At 45.2% G+C, this 24150-nt stretch overlaps 1 protein-coding gene across 3 annotated transcripts; it reads left to right on the top strand.

The window, feature by feature from the left end:
- The first annotated feature begins 1809 nt into the window (after positions 1-1809).
- LOC120524839 (zinc finger and BTB domain-containing protein 39) lies at positions 1810-18404 on the top strand. Of its 3 annotated transcripts, none has more exons than XM_039746621.1 (3): positions 1810-1973; positions 4585-6084; positions 17362-18404. In XM_039746621.1, exons 2-3 carry the CDS (start codon positions 4621-4623, stop codon positions 18163-18165), a joined length of 2268 nt encoding a protein of 755 aa, XP_039602555.1. In that variant the 5' UTR covers positions 1810-1973; positions 4585-4620; the 3' UTR covers positions 18166-18404. The 3 variants fall into 3 exon arrangements, with proteins under 3 accessions (XP_039602555.1, XP_039602556.1, XP_039602554.1); XM_039746622.1 differs by lacking the exon at positions 1810-1973 and adding an exon at positions 1991-2488; XM_039746620.1 differs by lacking the exon at positions 1810-1973 and adding an exon at positions 2500-2752.
- The last annotated feature ends 5746 nt before the right edge of the window (positions 18405-24150 follow it).

Raw genomic sequence — 24150 nt, 5'->3', positions numbered from 1 at the left:
CTTTACCAGTAACTCATGGCGCTGTTTTTTGCCATGCTGATTGATTTTGCTGACATTGTATGGAAAGGCACTATATAACAGTCTGTGTCAGTGCTCACATTTGAAGGAGTATACTGTAATAAACTGTATTCAAAGGCGCTATATAACATGCCAGGCTGAACTCTTACTGGTGAACCCAGTGCTTACATTGTAATATAATATTTCATTGGGCCACCTGAAGGTGTTTGGAAAGGCGCTATATAGCATCAGGTTCAATCCCTACCAGTAAGTCACCTTGCTAAGTTTGTGCCATGCTGACATCTTGCAGATATTTCAGACGTTGGATGCAGCCTGCTATCCCAAGGCGCTATATACCACCATAGTTCATTTCCCTAAGTGACCCACATTGCTCGGTTAGTGATTGCGCTCGCATCTTAATATAATAATTTCATAGGCTGACAGGGTCATCTGACGGTGTGTGGAAAGGCACTATATAGCATCACTTTCCCTTTCCAGTCTGTGCCAGTGCTCACATCTGAAGGGGTAACGTTTGCAAAGGCGCTATATAATGCGACAGGATAAACTCTTATCGGTGAGCGCTCCGTTTGTGCTAGTGCTCACATCTTAATATAAAATTCCATAGGGTCATCTGAAGGTGCACTCAAAGACGCTATATAAAATGACAGGTTCAACTCTTAATTAGTGACTCAAGGCATTACTAACATTTATGAAGTTATATTTTGACTATGCAAAGGCACTATATAGCATCACCGACCCTAACTTTACCAGCAATTCACGGAACTCTTGTACTGCCCTTGTATACCGTACACGGTGTAAAGGCGCTAAATAAAACCCCAGAGTGACATTTTCAGCCCTCCCACACCACTCGCTCACCTTAAGGGCGAATCTCAAACAATTTATTGAAATTCACCTGAAAATGGCGCTCTCTTTTAAAGGCGCTATATAAAAGTGAGGATTGTCAGAAAAGTGAGGATCTTAAAAGACGAATTCATGTTTTATGCGATTTTTGAACGACGCGGCCACGGGGACGGGTGTCAGTATGGACGAGGACGCGCCATAGCTGACTATATAGCGCCTTTGCTGATCGGCGGACGAGCACACGTGTGGTTCACGTGTTAATTTCCAGATGGGGGTGCACTAGTTCGTAATCAAAAATGTTCAAATCCATTGATTAATCAGTTGGGTTTACAAACAATGCGCTGCCTTTGATTTCTTCACTTGAATCCTGAGCCAGTTTTGACACCGGCGATGACGTCACATTTCGTGTTCCGTTATTCGCTCAAATCTAGACGTGAATCGACGGCTCGGAGTGGTCCGGTGGGTGCTTTATAGTCCGAATGGCTTTGTCTATAGAGCCGTGTCGGTGACGGTCACTCCGAGGTGACACCATTGTCATTGGGGGCCAACTAGAAACAGCGTAGCCGTTGAACACCAACACAGTCGCCAGTGGCTGCTCAGGTCCCCTAAGGTGCGTATGACTGCCTGAAAAGGCGCCTTATAACCACTTCATATTCTCTGCTCACCTACGAGAGGTCCTCCCCTTTACCAACCTGACATATTTCTGTCACTTTATGGGATGCATGAATGGATTTATGATCGAGGATAGAAAATGGTTGACATGCAACCTGACAACCTCCGGGTAGGCTAAGAGAAAGCGATCGGCGGTCGCCCCGCCCACATTGTGACACTTCCTGCCCCGCAGACTCACGCGTCTCGACGTTGTCACGCGTTTTCGTGAAGACAATCGGGTGGGAATGCCCCCTTCCCCGTAGCCCCCCCTGTTCCCACACCCCGAGTCGAGATCTTTGCTGACCTGCAGCCAGCCGCAGCGCTTTCTCCGAACAGCAGAGGCCGCTGTGAGTCGCGCACGCCCCTCTCGTGGCGGCGAATGTCCCTCTCGCTCCCATCCCCGCGCGACTCCTCAGCGGCCGCAAACCTCGGCTCTTTGGCGACCGGCTCGATTGTTTACATGGGTGAGCGAGTCCGGCCGGGTGCGAACGGCGCCCTTGGGGGCGTGCGGCGGGGGCGCGCAGAGGGTGGGAAGTGAGACCCCCTAGGTGGGGAGAGGAACAGCGAGTCTTGGGGCACCGGGGAAGAGACGCTGCGAGGAGGGCGAGGGGCAGGCCTAGGGGTGCGGGACAATGAGCAGGCGAGACGGGACCCCGGGCTGCGAAGGAGCCAGGCGGGGGTGGGAGTGCTGCGAAATGGGAGCCCAGCGTGTGGGACGGCAGCTCGGAGTTCGAGGGGAGCGAATAGTGTGCGCTGGGAAGGGGCAGGGGGAAAAGTAAATGGACCCCGGGTGGAGGATGAGAGGGGCAGACCTGAGCCGGAGGGGAGGGGGGTTGACGGGCGAAACACAAAGCGAAAGGTACGCCGCTAAGTGGGGGGCGGGGGTCGTCGCGTAAGGTGTAGTAAAGAGAAATAGAGAAGACTGAGGGGCTGTGATGAGATTCCTCCCATTTAAGAAGAGGCAGACAGAGAAGAGCAGGTGGGATATTAGTAAAGAGGGATGAAGGTTACAACTTAAAAGATCCGTTAATAAAGTAAGAGGCGGGGGGGAGTTAAAAAAAAAAAAAAAGACAAACTGGATCCCCCCCAGAGAGTGAACGACTTAACGTGAGAGTTGTGATTGGTGGGTGATAAGACGGGGGACTCTGAGTAATGAGGGGATAACACCAGAATGGATAAAGTAAAGAAAAGGAGTAACATTGGAGGACCAATGTCAACAGTACAAAGAGTAAAGGGAAATCAGGTAGAGAATGAGCAGGTTACACGGGGGGGCTTATAATGAGCAGAGTAACATGGCATAATAGCAATAATACCCCATTTATAGCACCTTGGTGTCTAAGTAAGGTTTCATTTAAAGTGATAAAGGGGGTCCAAGGTTTGGGGCTATGATGAGACGGAGATAAAGAAAAGGGACCCTCGGGCAAAAATAAGATCTGAACCATAAGTACGTAGACAGCACGGGCTGAGGTTGGTGTGGGATGAGACCCTGGGGTTTTTGAAGTATTTGATGTGGAGGTTGAGGTCAAGAGTAGAGGTGATTCAGGCGTGAAGTCATCAGGACGTCTGGTAGCAAAGTAAAGCACTGTGGGTGTTATAAAAAGAGTCTGTTAAGATGGAGAAGAAAGACCTCCATGTAAAAAAAAGGACATGAAGGAGGGAGAAGAACTGGACAGCACAGTGTCAGATAGGAGACCCCGCCGATGAAAGCCATGGGATTGTCATTAGGGACCTCCGGGTTTGGGTCCAAAGGCGAAGGAGTAAAAGGAAGTCAGGGAGAAAATCAGTTTAGTTTTGTGTCTGAGTGAGGGCATAATAAAATGAGTCTAGAGCTTGGGGGGTGCTGTAGAGAGGCAGGGACCCCCCAGGTAGAATAACACATGACTCATAAAGAGAGGGGATGACAGGACAGTAAAGGGTCAAATAGCAGACCTTGGTATTAGGGATAAGAGAAATCAAATGGGACCCCCTAGATGCCAAAATATTTATTAGGAATGGGTTAATATTGATTAATATGTCAAGGCAGGGAAAGAGTAAAGGGAAATCAGGTACAGGAGGGTCAGAATCGACCTGTGGACTGAGGGGAAGCTAAGGGTTAATAAAAAGATAAAGGTGTCTCTGGGTTTGGAGTTGTGATGAGATGGGAGTAACGAAAAGGGACCCCCCAACCAGAAATAAGGCACGATCCATCATGACTTTGGGCTCCTGGGCAACGCAGGGTCAAATAGAAGTCCTTGGTGGTGTGAATATGGAGAAATATAAAGGACCCCCAGGTGTGGGGAGGATCAAGGAAAGAGTAACGAGAGATCAGATAGTGGATGATCAGGGTAAAACTATTGGAGGGGTAACAAAGTCAAGGGTTTGTGGCTATGTTGGGGGTTTAGTGTAAGGGTATCATCAAAAGAGTCAAGAGTTTTAGGGGGCAGCAGTGGTACAAGAAAGGGACCACCCCCAGGGCAGGAAAAATAAGACCTGACCCATAAGAAGAGAAAGAGAGACTGGGCAGCACAGGGTCAAATAGGGGATCTTGGAGGTGTTAAAAAAGGGGGATTATCAGGGTTTGGGGGCCAAACAGTATTCAATATGAAGAGGCAGGGAAAGAGTAAAGAGAAGAAGATCATCAAGGCAGACCCTTGAGAAAGTGAAGGGTTTGTGGGTAAGCAGGGAAAGGGGGCACCCAATTAAGACTCCAGAGTACTGGAGGGGCTGTGGTCAGATAGGGATAGAGAAAAATAAAAAGACATGACCCCTACGGAGAGATGGGGAAGTATTTGGTGATGATTCAAAGAGGAATGGGGTCCTGAACCCCTGACTGGTAGCACCAGGATTGCATACAGAGAGAGAGAGAGAGAGCAAAGAGGGGTGAGACGCCATGGCACAACAAGGCAAAGAGCTGCTGGTGAAGCCCAAAAGGGTTGGAGAGTCATAAAAATGGGGGGAATAAGAATCCGTAGGGACCCCAGTGTGATGAATAATTAAATGAAATGGGGACCCTCAGGTGCTGGTGGTGTAGATGGGACCCTGTTGTTGGGGACAGATCCGTACTCAACCCCTGCTACCTTTTTGTTTTCATTTCAGTTGACCAGAAGTGGCCCCTGGCCAGTGACCGGCAAGATGGGCATGAGGATCAAGCTGCAGGGGGCTGAGCACCCGACCAACCTTCTCAAAGAGCTGAACCGGTGCCGCTTGTCCGAGTCCATGTGTGACGTGGTGCTGGTTGTAGGGACCCGGACCTTTGCGGCCCATAAAGTGGTGTTGGCCTGCGCTGCCACCTACTTTCAGACGCTCTTCCGGCAGCCCGCCGCCGACGGACTGCGAACCTGCGCCGTGGACTTTGTTTCTCCGACCAACTTTGAAAAGATCCTGACCTTCATCTACACGGCAGAGCTCTTCACGGACCTCATCAACGTGGGGGTCATTTATGATGTGGCCGAGCGGCTGGGCGTGCGAGAGCTCATTAGGGCCTGTCATGCCACCTTCCCGGACCTGGAGGCCAGCGCCAGCCACAAGACTCCGTTTCAGAACCATGCTGCCACCTCGTGCTCTGCTGCTGCCGACGAGAGCTGCAACGGGGGCACGGTGCTGCCTGCCACATTGACAGTCTTAAACCCTGCTGTGTCCTCGGCCACTGCCACCCAGGTAAACGCTGCAGACAAGGACAAGAATATGGCGATGGACAAGTCCAGCCATACTGTGTCTACTCCATTACCGTTGGCCCCCACCAAGAAGGAGGACCAGGACTCTGCGGGGGGCTACAGTCACACTTCGGGTAGCCTGGCCAGCTTACAACAGTGCCCGAAAACACCACCCGCCGTGAGTGCTGCTTTGGTGGACAGTGCCCACAGCCTGTCTGCACCCACTCCACAAAGTGCCCCTTCTGCTCAGCAACCCTTCAAAACTGAGGAGGAGGCAGGGCCAGGGGGTGCCCAGCTGGGCCTCTGCATATCTGAGGCATACACTGCAGAGGTTGCTGACCCTGGCATGGCAGCCAGCACTGGGGATAGTGGCAAGGAGGGACTGTCCCCTGACCCCCCACCCATGGATCTTCTTCGCTTTGATGGGTGCTATGAGGATGGGGAGCTGTATTACGATGAAAACTCGGAGGAGAACGTTGGCCCCCCTGGGGAGGTCATCGAACTGAGTGACGATGACAGCGAAGATGATTTGGTCTACATCGAGAATGGCCGGCACGGGGGTGGCCAAGTAAGGACCACACCCTGTAAAGTATGCGGCAAGGTCCTGGAGCCGAATATCAACATCATCCGGGAGCATGGGGAGAGCCACCTCGATGAGGTGGGCACCTGTCGGGTCTGTGGTGCCAAGTTCCCTGACCGGGCCTCACGTGTCACCCATGTCCTCTCGCACGTGGGCATCTTGCTCTTCTCCTGTGACATGTGCGAGCAAAAGTTCGGCACGCAATGCCAGCTGGCACAACATCGGCGGAGCAACTCCTTTGAGACCAACATCATCGTGCAGCCCAACGCGACCATCTCGGGGGACCTGATAGCAGCCAGCGGTGGACCCCTCAAGGAGATCCAGTGTGGCGCCTGCGCCAAGGCGGTCAGCAAAGACTTCCAGGTGAGACGGAGAGGTCAGAGGTGTTTCTTTATTGTGCAATGTACAGTGCTGTGAAAAAGTATGTGCCCCATCCTAATTTCCTCCTCTTTCTTTATATTTTACACAATGAATGGCCTTAGACCCTTCAGACAAAATGCAGTGTTAGAGAAGGGGGACCCTGAGTGGACACACAGTAAAATTTAGGACTTTAAGTCAAGGAATACAGTTATCCAGCACCATGTGACAAAGTAAATACCCTCATAGCTTCAATCACAGCTCCTTTAAAAGCAGTAACTACAGCAAGACAATTCCAATAATCCGATCTTGAACTTTCACGCCACTCACTCCGCCCTGCTTAACGGCGGACATGTCAGTAAGTTTGTGAGGGTCAGCCGCTCGTTTCAGGTCCTTTCTATTGAGTTCAAGTCAGGACTTTGGACGGGGTCCTTCCAGAACTTCTGCGCCACTCAGTTGTAGACTTGCATTTGGGTGTTTGGCTCTTTGCCATGCTGCTTAACTCAGTGATGCTTCAGATGACTGTCCACCCATAGTGCACCCATCTTATTTTTACTTTTTAGTTTTTAAATGAGTATTGTGGAAATGATTTTTCTTTAATCATGTTTCACGAACGGGAAACTTCTTTAAAAGTATTATATAATGTATCTTCTCTGCAGAATTATTTGTACACTAAAAAGAATGACGGTCTCTATTTTTCTGTTGAGGCTCTTATGGGATTCGCGTTTGGTTGCTGCAAAAAAAAATATCGACGACAGAACGGCAAGCTTACGGTAATACCGTGATCATCAAGGCTAATCCTTTGCAAGAGTAAACAAGTAAAGTCCGTATGTGTACTGACCGACTCCACTCACTGGAAGAGGCAAGTGGGGGCAATCCGATGCGTCTCTCACTCGTATGCTCCGATATCTCACTATATTCTCTCTCTTTCATTGTTGTGTGTGCGTGTTAATTGGAATCGCATAACCATTGATTACTGCGAAGTTTGTTACTTAATTGCATCTTTTTTGACTAGTTATTGTATTATCATTGATACTGAACATGTATGCAAAAATTTGAAGAAATTTACTTTGCGTTAATTGGAACCGCGTAACTATTAATTACGGCGAAATTTGTTACGTAATTGCATCGGCTTTGATGCATTATTGTATTGTCATCGATACTGAACACATGCAACAATTTGAAGACATTTTCTTAGTGTTGATTGAAATCGTGTAACCATTGATTACAGTGAAATTTGTTATGTAATTGGATCGGCTTTGATGGATTATTGTTTTGTCATCGATACTGAACACATATGCAAAATTTGACGAAATTCACTTTGCCAAAAGTGGGTTTAGAATCAGTTGCAAGATTTGACCCAGACAAACAGACAGAGGAGTCAAGTTAAATAAAGTCATTTAAAGAGGGTGGGAATTCAGGACATGGTCTTGTTTTGTTGTTATAGGGTCCTAAGGTGACCCTGTGTTCCCCTAAATACTCTATTAGTTCGTAGACCTTAACCAGAATGCCCCAAATGCCCTACTCCTATTGAGTGTGTATACATTTGCTTGAATAACCCGGTTATTTACAGAAATTCGGTTTCTGAAATACAATGAAAAACCATCTTCAGGTGTTGGTCTCGGAGAATCCTGGTTAGCAGACGTAGACGTCTCTGCGAACAAAAAACAAATTTGGCTATGGGATCCACAAAATGCATGAGATGGCTGTTTTGAAATGTTAACAGTTAATGAATCCCTGCTCCTGCATTTTCAACTTTAAATTTTGGTTCTGACAGAAGAAACTTTTTTGCCTTTCTGGTCTCTAGACCCTCAGTTCAGACTTTTTTTTTTTATTACGTTGATGAGTTTGTTTGGACAATAGGATCGACTTTTGTTTCTGACCTCAGTTTGCTTTTTGACTTTGTGTTTCTGCTGGTCCTTAAAGTTAAAACCTTGCAGTGTCTCCCTTAGGATTAGTACCGTTACTATTAAGTGTATTGTTCTCTTTTGAGTATGTTTTCCGGTACCTTTTTGTTTCCCATATTAGATTTTGGAACATCGAGATGTAAAAATTTTTTTTTTCAAGAAAATCGCATTTATTATAGTTTAAAATCCAACGGTAGTGTTTGGGGATGGGTCCGAAATGAAAGGCTAGCACTAAGAATAAGGAAGGAGGAAGTAAAGAAGGCACTGAAAAGAATGAAAAAGGGAAAGACAACAGGCCCGGATGATATCCCTTCAGAACCGTAGAAGAGTTTAGAAGAGGTGCTGTGGAGAAAATCTGTGAACAGGAGAGAATACCAGAAGAGTGAAGAAACAGTGAGATTGTGCCCATTTGTTAGGAGAAAAAGGATATTCAGGATTGTGGAAACTAGAGAGGGATAAAGCTGATGTGACAGAGGTTAGAGAGAGGAGGCTTAGGGGAGAGAGACCACCATAGAGGGGAGCAGTTTGGTTTTATACCAGGGAGAGGAACAACTGATGCCATCTTTGCATTGAGAAAACTTGAGTAAATCAGGAGGGATTGCATGTGGTGGTCATTGATTTGGAGAAGGCTTATGATAGAGTGCCATGTCAAGAGGTCTGGTGGTAACAGGCCCAGATGAAATACCGACAGAAATGTGGAAGAGTTCAGGAGAAGAGAGAGTAGATGTGTTATGGGAGCTAATGTAGAATATCTATGAACTGTAGGGAAAACCACAGGAGTGGAGGATCCTTGTGTTTGTACCGATTTCTAAGGTTATGGGTGACAATCAGGACTGGATGAAATACAAGCAGGTAGATGATGTGATATGATGCATTGGAAGGAGCCGTTAGAAGATGGCGGACAGAAAGGAATGGACACGGTCAGCCACAATATTCGGGTAGGCTGTGGCATTTAAATGATGCTCAGTTGATCCTAAGGGGCCCAAAATGTGCCAAGAAAATATCCACTACACCACCACCTTGAACCATTGATTCAGGGCAGGATGGATCCCTGCTATCATGTTGTTGACCCCACCATTCGAATGTCAGAGCAGAAATCGAGACTCATCAGACCAGGCCACGTTTTTTCCAGTCTTTTATTGTCCAGTTTCAATAAGCCGTGTGGACTGTAGCCTCAGTTGCCTCTTCTTAGCTGACAGGAGTGTCACCCAGTGTGGTCTCCTGCTGCTTGTAGCCCACCTGCTTCAAGGTTCGACATGTTGTGTGTTCAGAGCTTCTCTTCTGCATACCACACTTGTCATGAGTGCCTATCTGAGTTACTGCTGCATTTTTATCAGCTCTGGCCATTCTCCTCTCACCTCTGGTATTTTCGCCAGGAGAAGTGCCACTCACTGAATATTTTTCCCTTTTCAGACCATTCTCTGTAAACCCTAGAGATGGTTTCGTGTGAACATCCAAGTAGATGAGCAGTTTGTGAAATACTTGGAGCATCCCATCTGGCACCAACAGCCATGCCACATTCAAAGTCACTTCAGTCTTCACCATTCTGATGCTCGGTGTGAACTTCAGCAGATGGTCTACAGGCTAAAATGCATCAAGTTGCTGCCATGCGATTGGCTGATTAGATGTTTGAGTTAACAAGCAGTTGAACAGGTGTACCCAATAAAGTGGCCGCTGAGTCTATATGAGTAATCAATAACTACAATAACTGTCAACATTATTGACATTGTGGGATAATCATGTCAGCCCAGTTTTTAGTTAAAAATCCCTTTAAAACATTTAAGTAAAATAAAACGGCTACAGGGTGGCACGGTGGGACATGGGTTTGTTGCAGTAAATATTTCTAAAATCATATGGATTTGTTTAAATCTGAGACATCCTTTGAGATGTTGAACTATTAAAATGTAAACCTAGTCAAAACCAGCTTCAGATAAATTACTATTACATTATTTATATATGAAAATATATGGAAACATACATGTTCATATCCAACTGAAATATACCCCTTTACAATTTAATATGGAAGATGAAGATCATTTGAGTTTGATCCTAATGTGTAAAAATGAATAAGTTAGGTATTGTAATTAGTGTGGCACGGTGGCGCAGTGGGTAGCACTGCTGCCTCGCAGTTAGGAGACCCGAGTTTGCTTCCTGGGTCCTCCCTGCGTGGAGTGTGCATGTTCTCCCCGTGTCTGCGTGGGTTTCCTCCCACAGTCCAAAGACATGCAGGTTAGGTGCATTGGTATTTGTAAATTGTCCCTTGTGTGTGTGTGTGTTTGCCATGCAGTGGGCATGGCGCCCTGCCCGGGGTTTGTTTCATGCCTTGCGCCCTGTGTTGGCTGGGATTGGCTCCAGCATACCCCCGTGGTTTGGATGATGGACGGATGGATGACAAATGGCCACAACAGTAATGACCAGTAAAACCATCAACTATTGGTGGTTTGGCTCAGACACAGGAAGCAGAGGGCGATGGTGTCAGGAACCTCATCAGAATTGGGTGACATTAAGAGTGGTATCCAGCAGGGGGCCGTGCAGGGCAACTGCTATTTGTAATATCTAGAAATGATTTAGACGGGAATATAAAGAACAAGCTGGTTAAGTCGGCAGATGATGCCAAGATAGGTGGATTGAATCATCAAAGAGGGACTTGGATAGCATACAGGCTTGGGCAGATGAAATTTAATTTAAAGTAAATGTAAAGAATTACACATAGGAAGTCAAAATGGGAGGCTTGAATACACAATGGACGTCTGAACATTGAGAGTCCACCTTATGAGAAGGACTTGGGAGTCATAGTGGACTCTAAGCTTTCGACTGGCAGACGGTGTTCAGAAGCCATTAAGAAGGCTAACCAAGTCTCAGGTTATATAGCGCCTTGATGTGTGGAGTACAAGTCACAGGAGGTTCTGCTCAAGCTTTATAACACACTAGTGAGGTCACAACTGGAGTCCTGGGTGCAGTTGTGGTCTCTAGGTTTAGGTCTGAACACACAATGGGAGGTCTGAACATTGAGAGTCCACCTTAGGACTTATTAGTCGTAGTGGACTCTAAGCTATCGACTTCCCGACAGTGTTAAGAACCCACTAAGAAGACTAACAGAATGTCAGGTTATATAGCACCTTGACGTGTGCAGTACAAGTCACAGGAGGTTCTACTCAAGCTTTATAACACACTGGTGAGGCCACAGCTGGAGTCCTGTGGTCAGTTTATGATTCCATAAAGACACAGCAGCACTGGAGAAAGTCCAGAGAAGAGCGATGAGGCTGATTGATGACTACAGGGGATGAGTTATGAAGATTAAAAGAGCATAGCCTTTACAGTGAGGAAGAGGAGACCTGACTGAAGTGTTTAAAATGATGAAGGGAATCAGTGCAGTGGATCAGACGGTGAGGTCATCAAGAACATGGGGACACAGCTGGAAACTTGTGAAGGGTGAATGTCACACAAACATCAGGAAACAGAGAAGCACAGACACTTGGAATGAGTGACTAAGTCATGTGGTGGACAGGAGGACTTTAGGGACCCTCAGAACTCAACTTGATGGTTTTTTGGAAGAAATAAGTGGATAGGACTGGCGAGCTGCTTTGGCCCGATCTCGTCCAGATTGTTCTAATGTTTGTTTTTTTGCTCAAATGCCCCTGTCGTCAGAATGCTTTTGACGTCATTGAGTAGATGGGTTTCACAGTTTAGTTGAAAGGCTTTTTCCGGATTTTCTTTTTTTCTATCTGTTGGAAGATTTTGGTAACTAAAATGAAGACCTCAGAAAGTCTTCATCGTGGAGTCTGAACTCAGTTTATCTGATGGCCTTTGACTTCAGAGAAGCTCCAGCCTCGTCTCCTGTTGCAGATTTCGTTTGTATGCTCTGACTTTGTAGAATAACTTGTGAGATCCGAGAGGAAGGAGAAGAGTGTCCTGTGATTTGGACATTAAGAGTTTTAGGGCATCTCATAATGTTGTTAATTAGTAATAATGATAATAATAATAGCAGTTACTGTGTGGGGCATCTGTGGTGCCTGGGCAATCGGAGTGTTGTGTTGGCATCAAACTTTTAATCATTTTGAAATGAGTGTATTCTTGTAGTGCACTGTTTTGCTTCTTAAGTTTATCATCTACAGTGCGAGCCTCCAAAATGTTGGGGACAAAGTCACTTCTCTCTGTGATGTCCCCCCTTCTGCTCCACCGTTTAAAATGACAAATCAAGCAATTCAGACATTGCGATTAAAGAGCACATAGTGGAGGCAAAGCACTAAAGCAAGTCTTCAACCGGACGGCTCGGAACTTTTAGAGTGCTCTCGCCTGAGTCTTTTTGAATATTTTATTAAATAAAAACATATAACATTCCATACGATCAAGTCAAACTTAACAAAACTAAAGTCAAATCAACTCCCCCCACCCATGAGAAAGAGAGGAAAGCCAACATTCAGAGCAAAACTCTTAAGAGTAGTAAAGAGAGAAAGGAGTCTTTCCCCCCCAATATAAAAGCTGATTCTAAAATGTTACTGATTTGGTCCTGCCAGGTTTTATAAAAGGTTTGCACAGATCCTCTAAGTGAGAACCTGATTTTTTCCAATTTCAAATACTGTAGTATAGAACATGAGTTACCCACTGACTTAAAAGAGAGGTGGGCTAGGGTTCTTCCAGTTGAGCGAGACAAGTCTACGTGCTAATAGTGAAGGCCATTACAGTTTGTTTGTCCTTCTTCACTTTAAGCCCCTCTGTGAGCCCACCAAACACAAGCAGGTCGTGTTTTACTAACAGACTGGAATTCTATGAGGAGGCAACGAAAGGATATGACCAGAGAAGAGACGATGATGTTATTGATCTGGACTGTCAGAGAGCAGTTGATAAGGTGCCACATGAGAGGTGGGCATCAAAATAAAAGACGTGGGAGTTCAGGGTATGGGGTTTCAATGGGTGAAGAATTGGCTCAGACACAGGAGGAGGAGGAGGGTGATGGTGTGAGGAACTCAATCAGAATTGGTTGATGTTAAGAGTGGTGACCAGCAGGGGGCAGTGATAGGGCTGTTGCTATTTTAATAAATATAAATGATTTAGATGGGAATGTAAAGAACAAGCTGGTTAAGTAGGCAGATGATACCAAGATAGGTGGATTAGCAGATGATTTGGAATCCGTTATATATCATCACAGATGGACTTGAATAGCAGACAGGCTTGGGCAGATGAAATTTTATGTCAGTAAATGTAAAGAGTTACACATAGGAAGTAAAAATGTGAGGTTTGAATACACAATGGGGGTCTGAAAATCAAAAGTCCACCTTATGAGAAGGATTTAGGAGTCATAGTGGACTCAAAGCTGTCGACTCTGACAGTGTTCAGAAGACATTAAGAAGGCTGATTGATGTGTGGAGTACAAGTCACAGGAGGTTCTGCTCAAGCTTTATAACACACTGGTGAAGCCACATGTGGAGTCCTGGGGTCCGTTTATGACTCCATCAAGACACAGCAGCACTGGAGAAAGTCCAGAGAAGAGCGACGAGGCTGATTGAGGGTACAGCGATGAAGAGGATACCTGACTGATGTGTTTAAAATGATGAAGGGAATCAGTGCAGTGGATCAGACGGTGACTTTAAAATGAATTCATCAAGAACACGGGGACACAGCTGGAAACTTGTGAAGGGTGAATGTCACACAAACATTAGGAAGTTTGTCTTCACACTGAGAGCCACAGCCACATGGAGTAAGAGACCAAGTAGTGTGGTAGACAGTAGTGTTCAGAAGCCATGAAGAAGGCTAACAGAATGTCAGGTTATATAGCGCCTTGACATGTGGAGTACAAGTCACAGGAGGTTCTGCTCACGTGTTTATAACACACTGGTGAGGCCTCAGCTGGAGTCCTGGGTGCAGTTGTGGTCTCCAGGATTAGGTCTGAACACACAATGGGAAGTCTGAACATTGAGAGTCCACCTTAGGACTTAGGAGTCGTAGTGAACTCTAAGCTATCGACTTCCCGACAGTGTTGAGAAGCCACTAAGAAGGCTAACAGAACTTCAGGTTATATAGCGCCTTGATGTGTGGAGTACAAGTCACAGGACTGCACTGGAGAAAGTCCAGAGGAGAGCGACAAGGTTAATTGAGGGGCTATAGGGTGTGAGTTATGAAGATTAAAAGAGCTGAGGCTTTACCTGAGATGAAGAGGAGACCTGACTGAAGTGTTTAAAATGATGAAGAGAATCAGTGCAATGGATCAGACGGTGACTTTAAAATGAGCTCATCAAGAACGCGGGGACGCAGTTGGAAACTTGTGAAGGGTGAATGTCGCACAAACATTAGGAAGTTTTTCTTTACACAAAGAACAATAAGCACTTGGAATAAGAGACCAAGTAGTGTGGTAGACAGGAGGACTTTACGGACGTTCAAAACTTGACGATGTTTTTTTGGAAGAAATAAGTGGACAGGAGTGGCGAGCATTGCTGGCCTGAATGGCCTGTTCTCGATTAGAATGTTCTAAGTCTAGTCAGTCTTGACGTGAATAAAACCCAATAGAGAAAACCAGGAGCAGTCAGTTCAGGCACACAGACTGACCGATACATCTGAATGAAAGCAATTCCGCAAAGAAGAGTGATGGGAAAGACAGACATCGAATTATTGCAAGCGTTTTGTTAAATTAATCTTTGCTATGTGTATTGAAACTTATGGGGATAATTACTTTTCAAACAGGTGACTGAGATATTCAGTCATTTGCATCCTTAAATAAGGAAAGTCCTGATTAAAAAAAAAAGAAAAGCATTTTGTACTCATTGAGGTTTCTCTTTCTCTAATATTGCATTCTGTCTTGAGGCCATTCATTGTGTCAGATATGCCAGAATTGAGGATATTAGGAAGGGGGCAAAGACTTTTGCACGGCACTGCAGACCTTCGGCATTTGGCACGCTGCACCTTCTTCCTTTATATCTCCATTTTTGTGTTTCAAAAATATTGTTTGCTGTTTCCCATGCCAGGTCTGACACACCACTGACTATTATTTGTTGATAATTTTCCAAGTATTTCAGGATTTGCTCCTGTTTTACCGTGATGAAGGTTTTTGGGGGATACCTTTTCTTAAAACATATATCAAATGCACAGATTCTTTTATTGTTATCTATGACATTGCGGTCACTGCTAATGTTTGCCTATTCTTACACTTACTAGCCATCAGAGATCTACAATTCACAGTTGCGATGCACTTACACCCATGACCACCATCCACTGGCCTTCAGACTTCACGCAGCGGTGACTGTCACTGTAGCTTAGACACCCTTGAATGACCGACAGTAGCCGAGGAAGAGCGAAACTGTTTCTCCACTGTCTGCAATAAAGTACAAGAAAATGTACAGGCTTAATTAGTTTGAATCTTAAAATATTATATCAAGTGCAAAGCAAATAGAGAGGTGCCAATCCAGAAGCATACCACCTGAAGTGCTACAGTGCCCTCCATAATGTTTAGACAAAGAGACGTTTTTCCATTTCTTCCCCCTGTGCTCCACAGTTTAAAATTACAAATCAAACAGTCCAGACATTTTGAGTAAAGTTCACATTGCAGACTTTCACTTAAGGGGGTTGGTTCATTATGGCTAACACGGTACAATACCCCAGTACTTCTTAAGAGGGTTTGTAGACATTTTGGTCACGCCACCCTTTTAGTAAACAGTTGTCCCCATTTCAGGGCACCATCGTGTTTGGGACAACTGGCGTCACAGGTGTTTGTGATTCCTCAGGTGGGTTTTCATAAGACACCTCGGTTTACTTCCACCCTTTGGAGTCTGTAGCTGCCATTAGTCAATGGGAGGACAAGAGCTGTGCCAGTGAAAGTCAAAGAAGCCATCATGAGGCTGGAAGTCAAGAATCAAACCATTGGAGACATTGGTAACAATTATCTGTATAATATAATAAAAATTTTGCTGCATTTCATCTTAAAAATTATATTGTGATCATATGTAAATATGCACTTTATAAAGTGGCTCAGGTTGTGCAATATTATAACTGTATCAGATTGTACTAATAAGTACAAACAGTTCTACAAGGAGCACTCGATGGACTGATTGAGTGCGTTTAGAGTTCTTGGTATGAAACTGTTTGTGATCCGCAAGGTCCGTATAGGAAAGGCTCTGAAGTGTTTGCATATGAGCGCAGTTCAAATAGACTGTGTGCATGGCTGAGGCAGTGTGTGCTTGATGCTGTATCCCAGTAATTCTCTTTCCGATCAGCTGCTGTAGATCTATGATTCCCCACTCAGATACAGTGATATAAATACTCTGAGTGGTGCAGTGAGAGTAATATGGAAAAAGGTGATCCGCTGTGGCAACCCCTAACGGGAGCAGCTGAAAGAAGAAGAAGAAGAAGGTGCAGTGAGAGTAACAACGCTAAAGCAGTTATGGTATTTGGAATAGTTTGACCATTCTGTGGACCATTTTATTGTTACAGGTTAATTACAATCAGATGCATTAAACTAATAAACAATATGCGGTTAGTTTCAGTGTATTTATAAAGCCGCATCAGGGATGTGGACCTAAAAAAAAAAGGGTAACCACACATGAACAGTAGCACTGCTTTGACGCTGGGTGCCGCCAGTCTGCGAAACCGAGTGCAGAACTTGCGTACGCCAGGGAATGAGCTACCGCGGAAATGTTCGTGGCATTACGCCAAGTGTAGGTTATATACATCATGATTTGAACGTGGAAACGGGCTTACGCAACATTTTTGTGTGTATGCACTGTTTATACATGAGGCCCCAGATCTTCAAACCGAGACGCCTGCACAGCGATACTGTTTGTTTAAGAACATTTTAAAAAATATTGTTTTGTAGTTATTATTTTCATGGGCAGCACCATTTTATTTACACCTATTTCAAATATTATGTACAGCTGAAACTGTCATTGCTGATCATGTGGGTGAGGGTGTACATGACATCACGTGGGTTGTCACATAGCATGCAACACGTGACACTCAAGTTTCAGATTGACCTCTGAAGGGTGGGGTCAGGCTCAAACCTCATAATTCTAAGTTCTAAGAACTGTGCGATCTACTGTATGATGAACTCATCCCCTTCTCTCTTACAGTTGCACTCCTGCTCCATTTTGCCCCTCCCCTTTAAATTAAGACACTCCCCCCACATTTTAAAACCTGCCTATCAGACAAACCCCACCCCTGTCCAATAGCACTTCATGCAATTTTGCCCTTGGCCTGAAGCTCCGCCCCCCCAACAAGCTCACATGAGTCCCAACCCATGACAGAGAGGCATCTCTGGTGAGTCCCGCCCTAACGACCAAATCACTCCCCCTCCCGGCCTCTCTGTAAGTGGTCTTTCTCCTTTCCTCATTCCCAGACAGCTTGGACTGCCATCTGATGCTACCCTGGTCTTGTCTCTTCTCTTCTGCAGGTGATCCGGGAGCACGTCCTCGAGCACCTGAACATAAAGACCCTGAGCTGCCGCGTGTGTGAACGTCAACAGGCGACCCTGTGCAGTCTGATGTGGCACTGCCTCAGCCACGTGGGCTTGGCCGTCTTCTCATGCTCCATCTGTGCTTGCAGCTTCGTGGACAAGGATCTCCTGGAGAAACACCTGATGCTGCACCGGGGGCGGGAGGAGAGCCGCGGCCTTCTGAAGTGCTTCCTGTGTCCTCAGGGCTTCCATTCTCACTCTGCCTACCAGTACCACCTGAGCCTACACAGTAAGGACTTTGGTCCTGAGGGACCCCAGCGGGGGGTGGACATCGGTCTCCTGCAGAAAAAGAGGAAGGTTGAGCACCTGCTGGACTCCTCGTCATGCTCCTCTTCTCCACTGGACGGCTCGGGTGCCTCGCTGGTGCTGCCATTGCAAGATGGCTTGGGTGTGGCCGCCCTGAGGACTAAGTGGTATCGCTGTAAGTTCTGTGGGAAGCGCTTTGCCCATTCAGGCGAATTTACTTACCACCTGCGCATCCACACGGGTGAGAAGCCATACCAGTGCAAGATCTGCCTGCGCTTCTTCAGGGGCCGCTCCACCATGATCTGCCACCTCAAGACTCACTCGGGGGCGCTCATGTACCGCTGCACCATATGCGGCCACTACTATTCCACCCTCAAGCTCGTGACCAATCACATGGACCTGCATAAAGATGTCCTGCCGCCAGACTTCAACATCGAGCAGACGTTCATGTACAATGACCACACCAAGGAGCCGGCACCCTGCCCCGAGAGCTGAGCGCCACCACGGGCGAGGGTGCTGCCCTAGGAATACCTCAGCCAGGAGAGTCGCGGCAAGTCCCTTCTGTGCCAAACTGCCCAAATTCGGGTGCCAGGCCACTGCCACTCATCTAGATGACAAATGTTTTGATTCTGAGCGCCCCTCACACATCGCTGTGATGGAATGGAGCATAAAAAGGCTGTCTGTCGCCTCGCATTCTGGCCTGGGCTCATCGTGGTAGGGGTGGGGTGGGTTAGGTTGTGGGGTCTTACGTAGGGTCGGGTGGGGTGGGGGGGGTTTGAGTGTCAAGCTGTCCTCACAAATGTTTTGCCTTATGTTAGTGAAAATATTAATTTCTTTTATTTATACATTTTATACGTCCTTTCATGTAGTAGGAATGGCGTTTTATTTATAACGAGCTGACGTTCTACTTGTTGTGTCTTTATAGAATAAAGTCAGATTATTTATATCGCAGACTCGGCGCCGTCTGTGTTTGCGCACGCGCGCTCGTAATTGGCCGGGATGATGCGCTTGCGCCAGCGAGTGAGAGAGCGGGCATCACAGGTGAGGCGAAAACGCTACGTGGCGCATGCGTAGACGCCAGGCATCCTGCGCGCCCAAAGTGTAGAGCAAGACCGCGCGTGGGCGGGAAGCTGGCGGCGTCGTCTTTGAAGAGAAGCGTCACGAACGTGGAGGCGCTGCTGCTGCTGCTGCTGTTGTTGAAAAGTGAACGTTTCGAGAATCCAAACCGTAAGTGCAAGCAATGCTGCTTTTAAAAGTGTATTGTTACAACGGAAAAATAAAATTAATTTTGTGTGCGATGCTACAAGGGGTTGAGCCGCGTTCAGAACACGGACGGGCCGCCGCGACGGTTCACAAGTTAAGTACAGGAGTCCTCCTGTGCCTGCTGGTTTTCGTCCCGAAGGATCTTCCCCTTTCAATAAAGCAAATCGTTATTTCCAAGTTACTATTTTATATCAATTCGGAAATTACAAAATCGTTATGTTAAACGTTTACTGAATGAAGTAGGAATTTGCGTGTGTGTGTAAGATGGTTAAGAGTTCAATGGAAAAAAATAACCAATGGTGGCGACTACTTTATATAATGTTAATTTAATTTAAAACGATCATGTTTGCTAGTATTGCGGAGCCGTTTGTAGTCATACTTCCTTAAAACTTTTAGATCTCTCACATTGCCACACTTCATTGACACTGACGCAAAGCCGCACTTAAATAATTGTCTTTTCAACAGAAGCATAACCCGTCTCAGGGACTGTTCTCTTTATTTATCCGTTTTATGTTCATAATCAAAACATGGTGTTCCCGCTCTCACTATACACAGATTTAACCTAATTTAGATAAGTTTTAAAAACTGAACTATATCCTCTATTTGAATATAGGACGATAATTTGCATAAGGCGCCGCCCCCTTCTTTTGCTTTGTAGTGGGATCGCTACACCTTTGTACAATTGGACAGAAAGTTACAGACTCTTACTACAACGTTTGTACGCAATGTGGTGAATTTTGTGTGGTTGTGGAAGTTGATTTATGTAACTTTTAGATATGCTGGCAAGCCTTTAGCCCACCCCACCTCACATTACATCTTTTTGTTTTCCAAAACAACATGATTGGTAATGGTAGGATTACACAAAGTGTAAACTGATTTTACACAAGGCCACAATAATACATAAAGTATTGCACGTGTTTTAATAAGTATATATTTTATATTGTTAATTATTTTAACATGTCAGTTAAGTAGTTGATCGTATTCAGCATTTTTCCTTAAAAACGACGTCTCTACACAACCACACATATTTGGGGCCGAATTAAGACCTTAAGAGGCTCTAAACACTTTAAAGATTTTGGTGCCACCATATTTATCCAAGCCCCGCCGCATTTGTGTACAGTAATAAGGGGAACCTCTGTGTGTAAATTCAAAACACACTGCCTTAAAATATTTATTTTGTTTCCATATAAAATTATTGTACAAAATGGGTATACTTATGATATGCTATGTATTATCCTATATCTGGCAAAGCTGCTCTGCACTCGCTCTCAGTGGACGACTGAACGGCACAGCCAACATCACCAAGGCCAGAATGACCACGTGAGCCTCGGTGGATATTGTGGCCGTTTCCAAATTCTAATTTTCTTGTATTTCCATATATATATCATTAATCTCTACTATTACTATTTTATTATTCTATATATAATGGGTACAGAAAAGAATCCCCCCCTTCAAAATACTCCCATTTTTTTTTTTGCTTTACAGCCTTAAGTGAAAACAAACAAACCAATATTTTCTCCAGCTTTACTTACTTAATGCAACCTCTAACATCCAAGTGAAAGATATCACCGCTACAGTTCAGAAAAATTATACAAAAATCAAAAACAAGACCTACTGAGATTAATAAAGGATAACCCCCCCCCCCATGTCAGTGCCATTTTGTTGACCCCCCCTTTTGCTTTAATGGCAGCCTTGAGTCTGTTGATTCTTTTCTATCAGCTTTGCCCATCTAGACTGAGCCCACTCAATATTTGCCCCCCACTCTTCTTTACAGTTTAACTGTTCAAGTTCGCTCATATCGGATGGTGAGCATTGGTGGTCTGCCATCTTCAGATCTTTCCACAAATTTTCACTGTGATTTAGGTCTGAACTCTGACTGGCCAGACCAGTACATTCACTTTTTTGTCCTTTATCTACTGTGTGGTCCATTTTGTTGTGTGCTTCGGGTCGTTGTCGTGTTGAAAAGTGAACATTCTGCCCATCTTTAACTTTCTGGCAGAGGGTAGCAGGTTTTCCTCCAGAATTTGATGGTATTTTGCCCCATCCGTTTTTCCTTCTCCCCTAACGAGATCCCCAGGCCCCCCACGACAGGATGGTGCCCCCTCCATGCTTTACTGTAGGTATGGTGTGTTGTGGATGGTGAGCTGCATTGGTGTACCGTTTGGTATCAAGGCCAAATAGTTAATTTTGGTCTCATCTGGCCATAAGACCTTTTTCCACTTGGCATCAGAATCTTCAAGGTGCATTGCATTCTGGGAAAGCTCAAATGAGCCTTATTGTGGCCTTTCTTGAGAAGTGCGACCCTCCTGAACAAGCCACCATTGTGGAGCACTTGTGAAATTGTTGTCACCTGCACACCATTAATGACCACTCTGTGCCATCAAATCCTGTAACTCCTTCAAAGTGGCCATTGGCCTCTCGTTTGCCTCTCCTACTAGTTTCCTCCTTGCCCTTCCATCCAATTTGGAGGGTCCTAGTAGTACTAAACACTTGCCACTCCTTTATGATGAACTTTACTGTGCTTCTTGGGATTGATGAAGCCTTTGAGATTTGTTTGTCTCCATCTCCTGCCTTATGTCTGTCCACAACTCTACCACTGAGATCTTCTGAAAGTGGCCTGCCACCCGTAGTCAGTTGCTTGCTGTCAGTTGCTCTACCAAGCAAGGGAATGAAGGCTCCAGGAACAGCTTCACTAACTGGTGGACGGAAGACAGTAACTGCAATGGAAATGGGGAGCATTTACACCTGATTGAGTTTTTTTTTCCCTTTATTAATCTCAGGATTTCTTGTTTTTGAGTTTTTATCATTCTTCTGAACTGTAGCTGTGATATCTTTCACTTGGATGTTAGAGGTGGCATTGAGTAAGTAAAGCTGGAAAAAATATTTTTTTGTGTGTTTTCATTTAAGGCTGTAAAGCAAAAAAATGGGAATATTTCGAAGGGGGGATTCTTTTCTATACCCAGTGTGTGTGTGTATATATATACAGTACAGGCCAAAAGTTTGGACACACCTCCTCATTCAATGCGTTCTCTTTATTTTCATGACCATTTACATTGGTAGATTCTCACTGAAGGCATCAAAACTATGAATGAACACATGTTGAGTTATGTACTTAACAAAAAAAGGTGAAATAACTGAAAACATGTTTTATATTCTAGTTTCTTCAAAATAGCCACCCTTTGCTCTGATTACTGCTTTGCACACTCTTGGCATTCTCTTAATGAGCTTCAACAGGTAGTCACCTGAAATGGTTTTCACTTCACAGGTGTGCCTTATCAGGGTTATTTAGTGGAATTTCTTGCTTTATCAATGGGGTTGGGACCATCAGTTGTGTTGTGCAGAAGTCAGGTTAGTTGGACGATCATTTATTTTTCAACAGGACAATGACCCCAAACACACCTCCAGGCTGTGTAAGGGCTATTTGACCAAGAAGGAGAGTGATGGAGTGCTGGAAATGGTCATGAAAATAAAGAAAACACATTGAATGAGGAGGTATGTCCAAACTTTTGGCCTGTACTGTGTATGTGTGTGTGTGTATGTGTATATAATATATATACAGAATATATATAAATATTCTGAATGCAGGCGCAGAAACTCTAAATGACGTGCCCGAACAATTCGTGGGAGATGCTGATAGTTTATATGTAAATATGATTGCTTTCAACGGGCTCACTTACATTTTGCTGCCACTGAAGCTCAAAGTCTTTTTTTTATATATATACTTTTTTTAATCCCTGGGGGGAATTGTGTTTTATCAACGAGAAAGTTGTGAATAAAGAAAGCCAAATTAGAAATTGGATAAGAATATGAACGAACAAATGCCAAAAATGGTAAATAAGAAGAAATGAATACACACATGCCCTGCGGTGGGTTGGAGCCCTGCCTGGGGTTTATTTCCTGCCTGCAGGCAGGGTGGAGTGGGTGGAGAAGAGTGTCAGGAGTGGTTTGTGACAGATGGGTATCAGCGAGAGTGAAAGGGAAGGTCTACAGGATGGTAGTGAGATCAGCTATGTTATATGGGTTGGAGACGGTGGCAGAGTTAAAGATGTCAAGATTTGCATTGGGTGTGACGAGGATGGACAGGATTAGAAATGAGGACATTAGAGGGTCGGCTCAAGTGGGACAGTTGGGAGACAAAGTCATAGAGGCGAGATTGTGTTGGCTTGGAGAGATGCTGGGTATGATGAGAGAAGGATTCTAAGGATAGAGCTGCCAGGGAAGAGGAGGCCTAAGAGAAGATTTATGCATATGGTGAGGTGGTGGGTGTGATAGAGCAAGATGATGAGGACAGGAAGAGATGGAAGAAGATGGTCTGCTGTGGTGACCCCTAACGGGAGCAGCTGAAAGATGAAGAAGGAGAAGAAGAACCTGATTCCGCCTCATAGTAATTCTTGACATTTTAATAGCCCTTTTCTCACTACTCAAAGCACTCTTTTAAGCAAAGGTGCCAGAGTGGCTCTTCAGAGCGATGTCAAAAATGGTTCCCAAAAAGACCCATCAATGTGAAGGTTCCAGAAAGAACTGTCATTAATTCAGATAAGTAACGGGCTTCATAAGTAATCATGAATAGATAACAGATTTTGGAAACCCCAATGGCTCATAATTTGAAAAGGCCTCGCGCTGTATATGTAAACACAGGCTTAATCCAGGTTTTCCTAATCTGTCAAGTGTCCTGCTAGGTAGCCTACAATATAAACTGCTCAAAAATAATTAAAGGAAGAATCCGAGTATAGTATCAAGTCAATTAAACTTGTAGGCTATTGATCTGCACAGTTAAGTAGCACAGAGGGGCTTGTTCATCAGTTTCAGCTGCTTTGGTGTTCATGAAATGAACAAAAGGTGCACTAGAGGCAGGAACCAACCCGGCCCAGGAGCAAGTTCTTTACAGCCCCCCCCCTCGCTCTCACCCCAACCCAAAATCCCACAATCAGCAACCACACCGCCTACATGTGAAAACCAATCATTTGCCTGAAGCTAAGCATGTTCAAGTCCGGCCCAGTACTTGGATGGGAGACCATTATTGGGAAGAGGTGTTGGTGAGGCCAGCAGAGGGCGCTTACTTTGTACTGTCTTTGTGTAGACCCCAATGCCCCAGTGTGTCTTCGGATGAGACATAAGACCAAGCTCCTCTGTCTGTCATTAAAGGTCCCTGGCCATCCTTTACATAGAATAAGGTGTAGCCTAATTTCCTGGTTCAACTGCCCACCGCGTCCTGAT

This window comes from Polypterus senegalus, chromosome 3, assembly GCF_016835505.1.
Source record: "Polypterus senegalus isolate Bchr_013 chromosome 3, ASM1683550v1, whole genome shotgun sequence".
Taxonomy (NCBI): domain Eukaryota; kingdom Metazoa; phylum Chordata; class Cladistia; order Polypteriformes; family Polypteridae; genus Polypterus; species Polypterus senegalus.
This window is presented reverse-complemented; position numbering and strand designations above follow the sequence as displayed.

Coding starts and splice junctions, on each gene's coding strand:
- LOC120524839 (XM_039746620.1), top strand. CDS start 2,681: ATGGATAAAGTAAAGAAAAGGAGTAACATTGGAGGACCAATGTCAACA. Junction 2,753..4,584: donor AAAGAGTAAAGGGAAATCAG/GTAGAGAATGAG, acceptor TTTTCATTTCAG/TTGACCAGAAGTGGCCCCTG. Junction 6,085..17,361: donor CGGTCAGCAAAGACTTCCAG/GTGAGACGGAGA, acceptor TCTCTTCTGCAG/GTGATCCGGGAGCACGTCCT.